The sequence below is a fragment of the Urocitellus parryii genome, chromosome 9, assembly GCF_045843805.1.
Source record: "Urocitellus parryii isolate mUroPar1 chromosome 9, mUroPar1.hap1, whole genome shotgun sequence".
Taxonomy (NCBI): domain Eukaryota; kingdom Metazoa; phylum Chordata; class Mammalia; order Rodentia; family Sciuridae; genus Urocitellus; species Urocitellus parryii.
In genome coordinates this window covers 66,200,171-66,214,618 of record NC_135539.1, presented here as the reverse complement: position 1 = coordinate 66,214,618, position 14,448 = coordinate 66,200,171, and the positions used below count along the sequence as shown (strand labels likewise).

General features: G+C 40.5%; 1 protein-coding gene across 1 annotated transcript in view; it reads left to right on the top strand.

Annotated features, from left to right (window-relative positions):
- Prtfdc1 (phosphoribosyl transferase domain containing 1) overlaps positions 1-14,448 on the top strand; it is an 83,240-nt gene that overhangs the window by 53,522 nt on the left and 15,270 nt on the right. The window contains exon 4 of the mRNA XM_026401198.2: positions 12,214-12,279. Coding sequence (XP_026256983.2) covers positions 12,214-12,279 — 66 coding nt within the window. The remainder of the gene's footprint in view (positions 1-12,213; positions 12,280-14,448) is intronic.

Below are 14,448 nucleotides of genomic sequence, written 5' to 3'. Positions count from 1 at the left end.
GTTTATATCTCACAGTTCTGGAAGCCTGGAAGTCCCAGATCGAAGCACCTGCAGATTGATTTCTGTTTCCTAGACAGTACCTTTTCACTGCTACCTTGCCCCTCCAGTTATCTCTTTTTATATGGGTACTCCTCTTATTCATGAGGGCTCTGCCTTCATGATCTCATCACCTCAAAAGGCCCACTTTTTAGTGTCATCCCATTTGAGATAAGGTTTTAACACATAAATGTGGGGAAGGATACAAACATTCAGATCATATCAGGCCCGTATGAGAAGTTAAGTGAGTTTACTAAAGTATTCCAGTGATTAATTGGTTAAGTCAGTCATTACCACGACAGTAATAATAATTCCTTTTTTTTTTCTGTAATTGCATTTAACCTAAAAATCATTGACTAGTTTTAAGTTTGGTTGTTTTGAGTTTCATAGACATACCACAGCATTCTAGATGTATATTAAATGTATTATATTACTTTATAGTTTACCAAGATATAAGAGTGAATACATTGTCGCCTAGTATATAGAAAAGAATATGGTGTAGTAATGAAGAGAGGCTCAGATCTTGCCCTGCCCTTTACTTACACTCCCTGATGCTAGACCCCTCTTCTATAGAATGGGGACCATGACACCCACCCTTTTGAATTGTTGTGAGGTTTAACTGAAATGCCATATAGAAAGTGCTTTGTTCACTAAGACCTGATATTTATTGAATTGGCTTTCCTCTTATTTTTCATTAAAAAAAGGGGGTGAGCACAGGAGTGAATTAAAGTCAAAGCCAGGCTGCTCAGTGTTGAGGAACCTATAGGGAAGGCAGATATAAAGTCCCTCGCCTCAAGGTGCAGCAGGAGTGATGCATGTATGGTGAACAGGAAGTAACTAATGCAAGCAGGAAGTAACGCATACTACATAATTGGTACTAAATGGGAAGGAAGCAGGTTGGCGGAGGAATCAATTTTGACTGACAGTAGGGGTGGGCGAAGTTCAGGTGACGGTTTGTAATGAAGTAGACCTTAATTTGGCTGTCTCAGTTTGATTATGTTTTTGACAGACAGAGATGTGGCAGAGAGACATTCTGGGTGGAGGGGGGAACACCAGCAGGGTATAAACATGATAAGATGCAGGGTGTACCCTGAATTTAGCCAGCAAATTGGCATGAGTGGAATCAACTATGGCCACTCCAAGGGTGGCCTGTGGACCTGCAGCATCCCAATTGCCTATTGAGTTGCAGACTCTTGGGCCCCACCCCAAACTTACATAGTCACAGTCTACTCAGGTGACATGCCCATTAGGAAGCTCAGGAAGAGAGGGAATATAGTGTCCAGTCACATGGAAAGGCAGACTGTGATCAGAACCAAGAGAGAAGCTGTGGAATGTGCTGGTCAGGTAGAGGCTTTGGAACCAGTTGACAAGGGCAGGTGGGGTGGGGGTGGGGGTGTTCCTTAATCTCATCTCTGGCTCCAGTAACATCCCATTCTAGCTGTGGGACCTTGGGCAAAGTTACTTAATATTTAAGGTGATAATAGTACCTGCTACCTCATAAGATTTTTTAAAGAAACAGACAATGTTTTAGAATATCCCCCATTCCTTCCTATACACAGCCTCCCCCTTGTCAACATCCTGCACTACAGTGGTATGCTCCTTATAAACAGTGAGCCTACATTGACAGGTCATTAATCTAGAGACCATAGTTTACATTAGGGTTTATTTTTGATGTTGTAGGTTCTATGGGTATGGACAATTGTATGACATGTATCCACTATATTGTATCCTAGAACATTGTTTTAATATCCTAAAAATCCTCTGAGACCTACTTATTCCCTCATTCCTCTCCCCGCCAGCTCCTGGTAACCACTGATTTTATGTTTACTGTGTCCATAGTTTTGCCTTTTCCAGAATGTCACATATTTGGATTCATACAGTATGTAGCCTTTTCAGATTGGCTTCTTTTACTTTGTATTATGCATTTATATTTCCTTTGTTTATTTTCATGGCTCAATAGCTTATTTCTTATTAGTGCTGAATAATAGTCCATGGTCGGGATGTGTCACAGTTTATTTTTTCATCCACATACTGAAGGATATCTTGCTTCTACATTTTAGCAATTTATGAATAGAGCTGCTCCAAACATCTATGAGCATTTTTTTTTTAATGCTGATAAGTTTTCAACTCATTTGGATAAATACCAAGGACTGCAATTGCTGGATCACACTTCATAGGCTTGTTTTAGGATTCAGGATAATGATGTGCCTGGTACTTAGTAAGTGCTCAGCTCTTGATTCTAACAGTCAGGCTTGGCCCTAACATTGATGTGCCAAGGCAAACTTATCTGCCCTGGGCATATCAATGTTACCCCAAATGTTAAGTAACTTTGTCCAGTGTCCTGGGCTTATTTTTCTGCCCAGATGCCCTGACCTAGAAACTAACTGAAGATGTAGGATTCATCCCCACAGGTTTCCAGAATGAAGGGAGCCATGTATCTGCTGGGAAGAGTGGGACATAAGCTGGAGACCAGGGCTCATGGGTGGGGACTAGACCCACCAAACCTAGGATGCGATTTAGAATCAATGAGCCTATTGACAGGTTTTTATCATCCAAAGCCCGCCACTCCTCAAGGGTTTGGGGCAACTAGGTTCTTCTCCTCTATACCTGGATTCCAAGACTATGCCCAGTGAGCCAAGGCAGGAGGGAACTCCATTATCTGGGGAACCTGGCCTGTTAGGACGTCTGCCCTGGGTGATTTAGGATGGCCAATTGGAAAATATTGTTCCCTCTGTCTGGCTTACCTCAGGTAGGTGGTTCTTTTCTCCCCCACCACCCCATCAGCCACAAACTTGGCTCTTCAAGAAGGGGAGAGGCCCATTTCAACACACGTGTCCCTCCGTCCAGCTCCCATTAGCTCAATCTGTTACAGAATTTCAATGTAAAAAGACGCCTTTATGTTTTGGAATTTGTGATATGGAGGGTCCCTCTGATCTGGTTTTGGTGGTGATTGCCCATCGCTATGACAAAATTGGACTTTCATTTTGCTGGCATGGTCATCTTTAGATATAGTTTAAGCTGAGAAATGACAAGTAGAGCTGAACTTTTTTGGACCCAGACTAAAGTTGGGTGGGAATGAGGATAGATCTAGTCTGGTGCCAAAAAGTGGTGTGTGTCCTAGATGTTTCCCAGCACAGGCTCTGCCTCTAGTTCCCTCCTTTGACCCTTCCTGGTCACCATTCCATTCCCTAGCATTCTTAAAAACAAGTTCCTGAGAGCTGGTTTAAGATTTCATTGCTGTTGAACAACAATGTTCATCTGGTTATTTTTGAAAGTTAGAATTCTTCTCTGGGTTATCAAGGGGGGAAATTGGGCACAGAAAGTGGTCTTTCAAGAAAGAGTCACCACTGGCACATGGCCATCTACATTTGAAAACATAGACTTGACTGAAGTCTTCAGGGTCATTCTGATGTGTCAAGAGGTTCGGCTTGTTTGTCTTGCTCTGTGATTTAAAAACATAATTTAAATCAAAACAAGAAGTCCATACCAAGGTTCAAAACAGAAGGATATCCTGCTTCAAGGTTTCAAAAAAAAAAGTGCATGTGAAGCAAAGTCTTCAAATCTGTTTTTAAACTGAGTTTCCTTTTTCCTGGGGTCTTTTGTAACAAAATCGGAGTAAAGCCCATTCTGCTCCCCTCCTCCACTTTTTTTTTTCCTCTTTCATGGTGACCCTTCATTCTTCCTATCAGCCTATATCCTCTTCATATCATTGTGATCCCTTCTTGATCCAACATCCCTTTATTTCTCATAAAGAAAAGAGCCTTTCTTTGTTGGGTGGGGATTACTCTCAGCTAACCAGTACCCTCTTGGAGACCGGGTGGAGCAGAATACCAATCACAATACACTAATAAATCATTGTCACTAAGGAGAAAGCCATTTTGTCGTTGCAGAAATTCACATCGCTTTTGCAAAAAGTTAGGCACACCAAAGTCAGGGAATGCAAATTGGATACGTACTTTCCAATGAACTTAATTGTATGCACTAACATAGGTATAGTTTTTCTGGTTAAAAATGCTAGTCTGTCTTTAAAACTGCATTCTTTATGAATCAGCCAATGTAATTACTGAGATTAAAATATCAATAATTCATACTTTCATATTTTAATGTTTAAAATTCACGGAGTTTTTTGCATTTAAGTTTCAAAAAACATTGAGGAGATTGGGAAGGAAGGTAATGAAATAATGATAATGAGAATAATGATATATAAGTAAATGGAAATCACTCAAGTATAACAGAGGAAGATCTGTGTTATTCATCTTCCCATCTTCCAAGAGGCTCAAGTCAGCTTTGTTTCTGTTCCTCAATTTTTGGGGGAGTGGGTACCCGGGATTGAATTTAGGGTCACTTGACCACTAAGCCACATCCCCAGCCCTATTTTGTATTTTATTTAGAGACAGGGTCTCACTGAGTTGCTTAGCACCTCACTTTTGCTGACCAGCTTTGAACTCACAATCCTCCTGCCCCAGCCTTCTGAGCTGCTGGGATTACAGGCATGTACCATCATGCCCGGCATCCTCAATTCTTTAAAGATATTATCTCCTATGTGGTTTTTTTTTAATTTTGAGGGTTTTTTTCCCTCTGTCTCCCTTGGAGCAATAAGCTTCCTTCAGAGGTCTGGGTAAGAACTTAAAACAAGAAATATCAAGGGCTGCTTGCAAACACTTCACATTTAAAGTGGGTAGGGGCAGAAGAATTAAAAATGTACTGAACATGTATGCTCAGGTGCTTCAGGAAGGCTCAGCACACACTGAATGAGAAACAAAGTGCCAGCCACTGGGGAGACAGTTCCGATGGAAATAGGCAGCGGTGCTGGAACTTTTCCTTCCTCTGGCAATTGCTACATTCACAGAAATTTTCAGTCATGGTTTGTTAACATCCAGATATGCATAGAGTGCTATTGGGACGCAGACGCAGATGAAGTCCAGGGGATTCCAGGAAAACTTCCTAGAAGAGAAGATGCCAAAACTAAGTCTTAAAGAAAAAGTAAGAATTGCCCATGTGGAGAAAGATGGCAGGATATGGTATGAGCAAGAACATGGAGGCAGAAGACTTTGTTGGGTGCTGGCACTCCTGGGGCCTCCCGTAGCCCATGGTGGTCCCAAGGAATGGGTAACTCCGTAATTATCAGAATCTGTGCATATTTATGACAAATTAGAGTTTTATCTTAGTCAAGGGGTTTTTTGTTGACAAGTAGCATAAATCTATTTTAAATTCTCTTAAGTGAGAGATTTTTACGGAAGAATTTTATGATCCCCCAAATTGAAAATGTAGCCAGAACTGGAAAATATCAGGAACTAGGCCACCCATGCTCATTTCTAATCTAATATCTTCCACTGCCATCTTTTCTTTTTTATTCTGCAGTGGAAACTGAACCCCAGGCCTTGCACATGTTCTGTAAGGGCTAGACCACTGAGCTACACCCCCAGTCTCCCTTTTTAATTCAATGCGGGGGGATCAGGCCCAGGGCTTTGTGCATGCTCAGCACACACTCTAACACTGAGATACAGCCTCAGCCCACCTACCATCATCTTGTAGAGCAGTTTCCAGTCAACTCCATGTTCTACTGACTACCTGTGGCTCCGTAGAATGACCAACATGAATCTGATGCATGCTGCTAAGTACAAAAATGGGTCACAGCCTGATCTCCAGGTAGCTTCTGTCTATTGATGAAAACAGCCAAGTGAAATGATGGCAGTTATACCCACCAAATGGCCCACTTGAAAAGCATCAGACATTGCAGTGTGGGAACTAGGCAGTCACTGAGAAGCCTCAAGGAAACACAGAGATGGGCTTTTCCCAACAAGGAATAGCCATGATACAGAGTGGCACTGGAAATACATCAGTTCTTCTTAACCACAGGCCTCCTATGTTGCCATCAGACACAAGCACGTGGCTTATATGTATTCGAAATGTGCTGTGTGAATGAACAAAGAGCAAGTCACAAAGCCAAGGTTAAGAAACAAAGCAGATGTGCCTATTTCTAAGACCAAAGGTAGATGGCAAGAAGTCAAGACATACTTTGTGTACTGTTCACAAAATACAAGAGTGCCAGGCCTTTCCTGAGTGCTTAATGCATATTAATTCATTTAATCCTCCCAATAATCCTCTGAGGTAGAGACTATGAATATATTCTTTTCTACATAGAAACTAAAGCCCTGAGAGGTTAAATCACGTCCTCAACATCATATACCTAATAAAAGGAGGAGTTGTGCCAGGAACCCAAACATTCAGGTCCCAGGGTATGTAGACACCAGCTCGCTCTTCTCTTTATCTCCATATTGTCCTTTTTCATGATTCACTCTGCAGAGATAGTAAGAATTAGTTTCAAAACAAAAGTGATGTCCGAGAAAAAAGATTTAAATGAACAGAAAATAGAAAAGAAGGTAAGTCACTTTTAGGGTGGAGAGGAGAAACTTTTAGCATGATAGTTTTCAAACTTATTTAGTTAGTTATTTTGATAGCAGAACATTCCTGCCCAGTGTCTTCCTCTGAATCCAATAAACACAACAGAGACAAGTGGAGCTGCTAAAGCAAGGACCCAGTACAAATATGGTAGCCCCTCTGTACATTGCCCTTTGCTCTGTACATTGTCACCCCAGGCAGCTTAAAGGACTAAGGGACCCAGCCAAGAGTCATGTCCTACACTAACCACTACTTGGACAGCTGGGGAAACTGAAACCAATTCACCTGTCCTGATTATCTTGCTTTGTATCCAATGTTCTGAGTTTTGTTGTTTTTGTTTTTGTTTTGTTTTGTTTAAAATCAATTTGAGCCTTTGTGATATTTTAATTAGAAGCTCTCCAGTTTGATCATTAAAGCTTCTTCTTTTGGGGGAGTGGGTAACTGGGGATTGAACTCAGAGCTCTTAACCACTGAGCCACATCCCCAGCCCTTTTTATATTTTATTTTGAGACAGAGTCTCACTGAGTTGCTAAGTGCCTCACTAAGTTGCTGAGGCTGGATTTGAACTTGCGGTCCTCCTGCCTCAGCCTCCCAAGCCACTGGGATTACAGGTGTGCCCACTGTACCCATCCCATGAAAGCTTCTACAGTGAAATGTTTGGGTTTCTATGTTACAGCACCTCTGTCCATTTGATAGAGAGTACCAGTGACTTGACTAGGCACAGGAGGAAGGTTTTGGATGAATAGCGGGGAGTAAGGGGCAGGAGAAGCAAAGTTAAGGTGTCTCTGGAGGTGGAGAATACTGAAAATGCTTTTTTGAGCATGTCGATTTTGAAGCAAGTAGCTCTGACTCCAGAAAAAAAGTAGAATGGTTCTTTTGTTTGTTTATTTTGTTTGGTTTTCCCCTTCTTGGAAAGGAAAAGGACATGATATTCACAACAGTTATTCTTCCTCAGTTTTTTTTTTTCCTAAGCATTATCTAAACTATCCAAATTCTCTATAGGAGGAACTGTCTTACCTGCGGGGCTGTTTGGGCATGTTCTATGCAGTATCTAAAGATCAGGTCTCCAAAACTAGTAATTTCCAAAATATTTCTTCCAAGGTTGTCTAAACTAAATGGCAGGAATTTTCTTGAGTGTGTAAATAAACCCATGTACCCTCAAGGACCAGAATCTTCTCTCAAGATGTTGACTTCTCCTAGCCGTTGCAGTCGTTGTGCCGTATTTCACTATTACAGCCAGGCCCACTCCATCTCCACGCCACTCTCAGAGACACACTCACTTGGTGCTCCTTTTTTCTAGAAATATTGGGGTGGGAGAAGATAAGGTTACAACTGAATAATGTAAGCCAGGCAAATCTGGGGTGGATTGGGTTCCTTCACTGACTATCAGCACCTTTGGAAGGCTTCCTAAACCCTTGTGGTCTCAATTTCCTCCTTTGTAAACTGGAGATGAACAGAACCTTAGTGAAAAAGTAAATCCACTTGTTAAAAACTCTTCCAGAGCAAGAAAAAAGACAAAAACCTCCCAATCCATTCCGTGAGGCTCTAAAACTTGGCTCTAAAAATCCACAAAGAGAGCAAAAGAAAATTGCAGTCCAGGGCTGGGGATGTGGCTCTGGCGGTAGCGCACTCGCCTGGCATGCGGGCGGCCCAGGTTCGATCCTCAGCACCACATACCAACAAAAATGCTGTGTCTGCCAAAAACTAAAAAATAAATATTAAAAATTCTCTCTCTCTCTCTCTCTCTCTCTCTCTCTCTCTCTCTCTCTCTAAAAAAAAAAAAAAAAAAAAAGAAAAGAAATGGTGTAACATTAAAAAAAAAAAAATTGCAGTCCAGTCTTACTTATGAAAATAGATGAATAGGCACATGCCTGTAATCCCAGCGACTCAGGAGGCTGAGATAGGAGGATCGTGAGTTCAAAGCCAGCCTCAGCAAAAAGCAAGGCACTAAACAACTCAGTGTAGACCCTGTCTCTAAATAAAATACAACAACAAAAAAAAAAAAAAACAATAGGGCTGGGGAAGTGGTTTAATGATGGAGTACCCCTGAGTTCAATACATAGTACTGCCCCCGGAAAAAAAAATAGATGAATAATCCCAGATAAAATATTATCAAATCAAAATCAGTGATATTGGGCTGGGCATGTGGCTCAGTGGTAGAGTGCTTGCCTAGCATGCGCAAGGCCCCAGTTCAATCCCCAGCATCATTTAAAAAAAAAAAAAAAAAAAGTTTAAACAAACATCAATCCTAGGAATGTAGGATAGTTTTGAACCATTACAAAGAGATCATGGTTAGACACAGTGGATTGTGGACTGGATACATACAACTGACTTCATTCCTTCCTGAAACCCCTGCAAAACTAAGTAAAAAAAAAAAAAAAAAAAAAAATAAGGACAAAAAAGGAGAGGGAGAAAACCTCCTTGTTCATGGACAAGATGTCAACATTACTTAAAAGGTGAAACTGATGAATGAAGAGCACTGACTCAGCAGAATAGAGCAAATGATCTTCTAAATGTCTTTGGAGAGAATGTCAATGACCAGTAGAGGAGTGGCTCCCCAGAATTCCTGAAAGGCTCAGAGGTGGAGTCACCAGGTTCTTAGATGCGGGCCTAATGGAATGAGAGCAATGAAGTTTGTTGAAAGCTGTGAATGGAGAGGCTGGACCTCTAAGTCCCCTTTCACATCCCAACAGGCTTATTTTTATGGAGTCATTGAACCAAGGGAGCTCCAGACTCTGGTGTACCTGTGGAGGACTAAGGAGTTACCCGTTTCCCTGGGTGGGAAGGGAGAATAGAAAGAAGTTAGTCATATTTACTGACTTTATTAGCTTTCAGTTATGATCATGAATACCTGAGACAGTCAACTTATAAAGACAAGAGGTTTATTTTGCCTCACAGTTTTAGAGGTTTCAGTTCAGGATCATTTGGCCCTATTGCTTTGGGGCCTGTAGCAAGGCAGCACATCATGGTGGGAGCATGTGGCAGAGCAAGCCTGCTCATCTTATGAACAGGAAGAGAAAGAAAGAAAGAGGAAGGAATAGGGTCCCACTGGCTCCTTAAAAGGCATGCCTCACTGATGACCCGAAGACCTCCCACTAGGCCCCACCTCTTAAAGGTTCCACCACCTCCTAATAATACCACACTGGGGACCAAACCTTTAACACACAGGGACACTTAAGACCTAAACTATAAAACTGAGTGTCTGGTGTGCTCAGCACAGACCATGTGTCCTGCTCAGTTCTAAGGGTTCCATATGGATTAATTCATTTTGTCTTCAAAACAACCCACCAGGCAGGAAGAAAAAAAAACTAAAGTAACCAAGACAGTTTTTTAGAACAACAAAATAATGAGATTTACCTTACCACATATTAAGACATATTAGAAAACTATGATAATTTTAAAAATATAGTCTGAATGTTGGAATAGACAGGTTAGATTATTATTTTCTATTTATAATAAAATAAAAAGTTACATTAATTCATTGGACAGATTAATTAATGTTAGAATAGGCATGTTTGATCAGAAGAATATAGAAACTCACCCTTACATAGAGTATGATATGATAAAAATGACATTTCAAACCAGTAGGGAAAATAGTAAGCAATTCAGTAAATGATACTGAGATAATTGACTGTATACATTCTCGGAAGATATAAGTTTCAAATGGGTTAATAACAACAAATCTAATACTTAAAACATATTTAGAAAGAGACTACGGAAGGCCTTTGTAAATAAGACTTTCTTGGCGGCAGACTAACTGTATAACTTTAAACACATTATTTAGCTTTCTGATATCTAGTTTTTGTTTTTAACAAACTAAAAATGCAAAATAAAACCAGTTGATTGGCGATACATAGTCAATAGAATGGAGATGAAAACAGTAGAATTATTGTGAAATTTACTCTGATCTGGCAGAGTAAATCTGATTGGTTACATTAAACTTTGTGGTTTAGTACTTGTATCCAGTTCTGTATACCCCAGTCCCCTGGAGGTATTGAAATTTTATTTTTTCCTGCTGCTAGTAACAACATAGTTGGGTTTAATATGCAGATATTCCTCCCATGCACGTTAAGTCCTGTATCTCAGCTTCTCTAGAATTAATAAAGCAATGTGTTTTTTTGACATTTTTGACAAGTTCTTAACCACTGTTTGACTGCTTGCTTGTGGATATAAGATCATATGCACCTGATCAAAAATAGCCAAGGATCAGTGAATCTTGTATATTCTGTGCCTTTTCTCCCTTTCAGATCAGTTCCCATAAGAAGATTATTGGTTTTAATCTAATTTAGTGGGCCCCCTCCGGGATGCGCTACTAGGTGATGTAGGATAAGCCTCTGTCTTTACCTTTATGCATTCGCTCCAGTCCTCTGCAGTAAAGGAGAAATGCTTTACCGTGTAGAAGTAAAAAACAAAAAACTTTAAGGTCTTTTTCCCCCCCTTTTGATCAGAAAGGTAAAAAGATAAAAGTTGTTTCATTGCCAAAACTGTCATATTAGTGATTTGGCTACATCTTCTCTTCCCAGATGACAAATAACCTGACAAAGTAACTGTACCTCTAGATTCTATGATTCCCAGTTGCAAGGGACAGAATCTAATTTGAACCAATCCAGGAAAATTCCTAAGGGAAGTGGCTGGAAAGGAAGAGTTTTTGAGTATAGCCTGGGGCATAGCTGGTTGGCCTGCATAGGTGGCCCTAACAGAACCGTGTGGAATGGACCCCTCCAGAAAGAGGGAAGGCCTCCTTACCAGGACTAGGGAGGATAGGGCTGAACTGGCAAAAGGAACAACTGTTTACACCAATAACCAAAGACGTTTCCTGGATCACCACGATGCACATATGATGCCTATATTGTCTTTGCCCAGAGGCAATTGTTGAGATGGAGGAATTGCAACATCACCACATTCTTGCTTGGTCATGAAGCAGACTGCCTGAATCTATCTGCTTCAGTTCCTTTCACGTGTGTCTGTAACGAGGCAGAAGACAAGTTACCACTTCTGTTTCCTGTTTTGTCCCTGTTCTATTGTGATCCTCACTATATAATAATCCATTTTTGTTTATTTTAAGAGGGTTTATTAGGGAAGGATAATGTACTATACATAAACATTGTGAAAGCAAATAATCATAAATCCTAAGAGGATTTGAATTAAAAAGTCTTCTAAGTATGGTTCTGGGTTTTATGTTCCCGGAACTGCAGAAATTTCCTGAGGCTTAGTCATTTATGTCAGAAGGTCTAAGTGCAATACTTCTCGGCTCCACAGCCTATTAGAATTGCCCTTGACATCAAATCAGGGGCTGGATCTCCAAGGGCAAGGAGTAGAGGAGGCCTCAGTCTCTCAGGGAACCAGAATCTGATTGGTTTCTAGGGCTTATTAACCAATGCTTTACCACTCCGAGGGCTTCCCCAGCCCCTTCCACCTCAGTAAAGTCCAAGAGTCTGACTGTTTTCTCCAATTCTGTCTGCCTCAGGACAGGTTCCAACACTTTTCATTACGTTTTACTTCAAAATTAGGTTTATTTTTCCCCTCTGTGCTCTCCATCCCCCTCCACGCTCAGCCTCTGGCTGCCAGTCATTAGAGGCTTTGTCTCAAGCACAGTGCAGGAGAGTGGCTCTTGGTAACCATAGGCAACCATGAGTCTGTGCTAGCTATTTGTGCTGTATTTGAAAGAAGCAATCTAGTCACTGGGTACATGGGAAATATGCTTTAAAGGGTGTTTTTTTTTTTTTTTGGCAATAAAATATTATCATCATCTTTTTCTTTTTTTTTTTCCTGTAGAATGATCAATCCATGGGCGAGATGCAGATAATTGGAGGCGATGATCTTTCAACGCTGGCTGGAAAGGTTTGTTAATGTAACTCTGCTCAGTACACATTGATGTCTGGGGATATCAGTGACCTTCATTTCAGGTTAGCACTTGCAATACATTTCAGATACTCTCCCGGGTTTCCTAATTCATGCAAATAGATGTGTGAATCCTTTTAATGACTTCTTCCTTCTAAAACATGCTTTTTAGAAGGTTTCCAGGACACAAGGCAGACCTAATCCTTCTCCAAGCTTCCAATTCCAATCTTATTTCAGACAACAAAAATCCTGGCCCTCCTTCTCTGTTCTTGCCTGTCCTTTCAGGCACCTTCTTTCTGAAAAGGAAGGTTTCTCAACATTTGTCTGATTTTTATCTCTACTCTACACCTCAACACCTAGACACTACATAGTAAGACATTTAAACAAGTTTGTTGAAATGTGCAAAATTGAGGGAGGAAAGCAAAAAGAACTTGAGAACACAAATTTTAGGTCTTTGCCTTTTTTTCCTCCTAATAATATGAAGTAATCTATTAGATTATGGGGGGAAATTTTTTCCAATTTTAACTTGGAGTTCCAAAGCTGCTAATACCTAATTATGAAGTGAAAAGACTATTTGGATTCTGACATAAATACTTAAATTGGAAAGAAGAGTTGTTTCATAAAGCAGGTGATCTTTGTGAAATGTGATTTGAAATGCAAATTTACTGTGAATGAAAGCCACTACCAAAGCAGAATTTGTTTTTGTTCACCTGTACTGACCTATCTTGTATTCATTATCCCTGAACACATTCAGCTTTCTAAGTCAAACGGATCAGTCTATTACACAAGCTTAATCTCTCATACTTGTGGTTGTTATTGTTACACAATCTCCAGATGGGAAACAAAGAGTAGCAACCACATTTAATAAAAATATGTATCATAATGGGAATGCTACAGAACCACAAAGACTCTGACTGCAAAACAGCCTGCTTCCCCTTACTCAGGAGACAACATTGGCAGTTCCAAGAATTAAACTGTCATCTAATAGTAAATTTTGTTCCATAGCAATTGGAGTTAACTTAATAATGTTAATGTATTGCCAGACCATCATTTGATGTTACTACATCAGTGCATAAAATGATATCCTAGAAAGCTAAAATACTCCGAACAATTTCCAGAAATTCATAACCTTATACAATCTTGGAGTGTGGTCTTTAAATGGTAAGTCACATTAGTACTTTGTTGTGTGATATTACCTTACAGGTTTATTACACAAGGGAAATATCTTGCCTTGTGCTTTTGCTATAAGGTCTGTCCCCAATAAATGCTAAGAAAAAATATTGCACACAGAATTGTGCCCCCTCCTCCCTTTTTTAAGTGATTTTCCTCCTGAGCACTGGATATTCCCTGGGGTTGGGGAATGGATAGAGAAAAGGGTAGCTTCTTCCTAGGGATGGAGTGAGCAGAGGGGTGACAGCTCTGTGCTTTGTCATTTCCTCCTGTGAATACTGCAAAAACCCCTGTGGGAAAGCAGAGATTGTGAATGTTCAGGGAGAAGAGTTGGAAAATCAGGCACATACAAGCAGGAATCTACTTTAATTTTCTGCTGACATGACAAATTCTTTCTTCCAGGTTCCTGGGTACCATTTAGCTTTACCTTTACACTCTCTGTGTATGGATAGGTGCACATCTATATATGTTTAAATATGTGCCAAATAGAACTCCTTGGGCTTAGAATGCACCAGGTAAATATTTCTAAGATGAATCAACACTGATTAGCCAGGTTCTCAACTGTCCCAGCAACTGGAGTTTAGTGACTGTGCAGTTCCCGGTGTCCAGCTCCCATCAGAGGGGAATGCTAGATGAGCCATGTAGGCCACACCATATGCTTTCAAATATATCAAATCTGTCTACTCATCTCCCTGGCTGTCACCCAAGTCTTGACCCATGCTACTCAAAGTTCAGGTTAGGGATCAGCAAATTTTTTTCTGTAAAGGACCAGATAGTAAATATTTTCACCATTTAATTGTTCAGCTCTGCTGATATAGTATAAAGAGGCCATCTAGACACTATGGAAACAAATGGTTGTGTCTGTGTTCCAATAAAACTTTAATTACAAAAATAGGCAGCAAGGCCAAATCAGGCTATAGTTTGCTGACCTTTGGTCTGAGAACCAGCAGGTTAGAGCCATGTCAGAACTTATTTGAAATGCAGAAACTCAGATCCCAC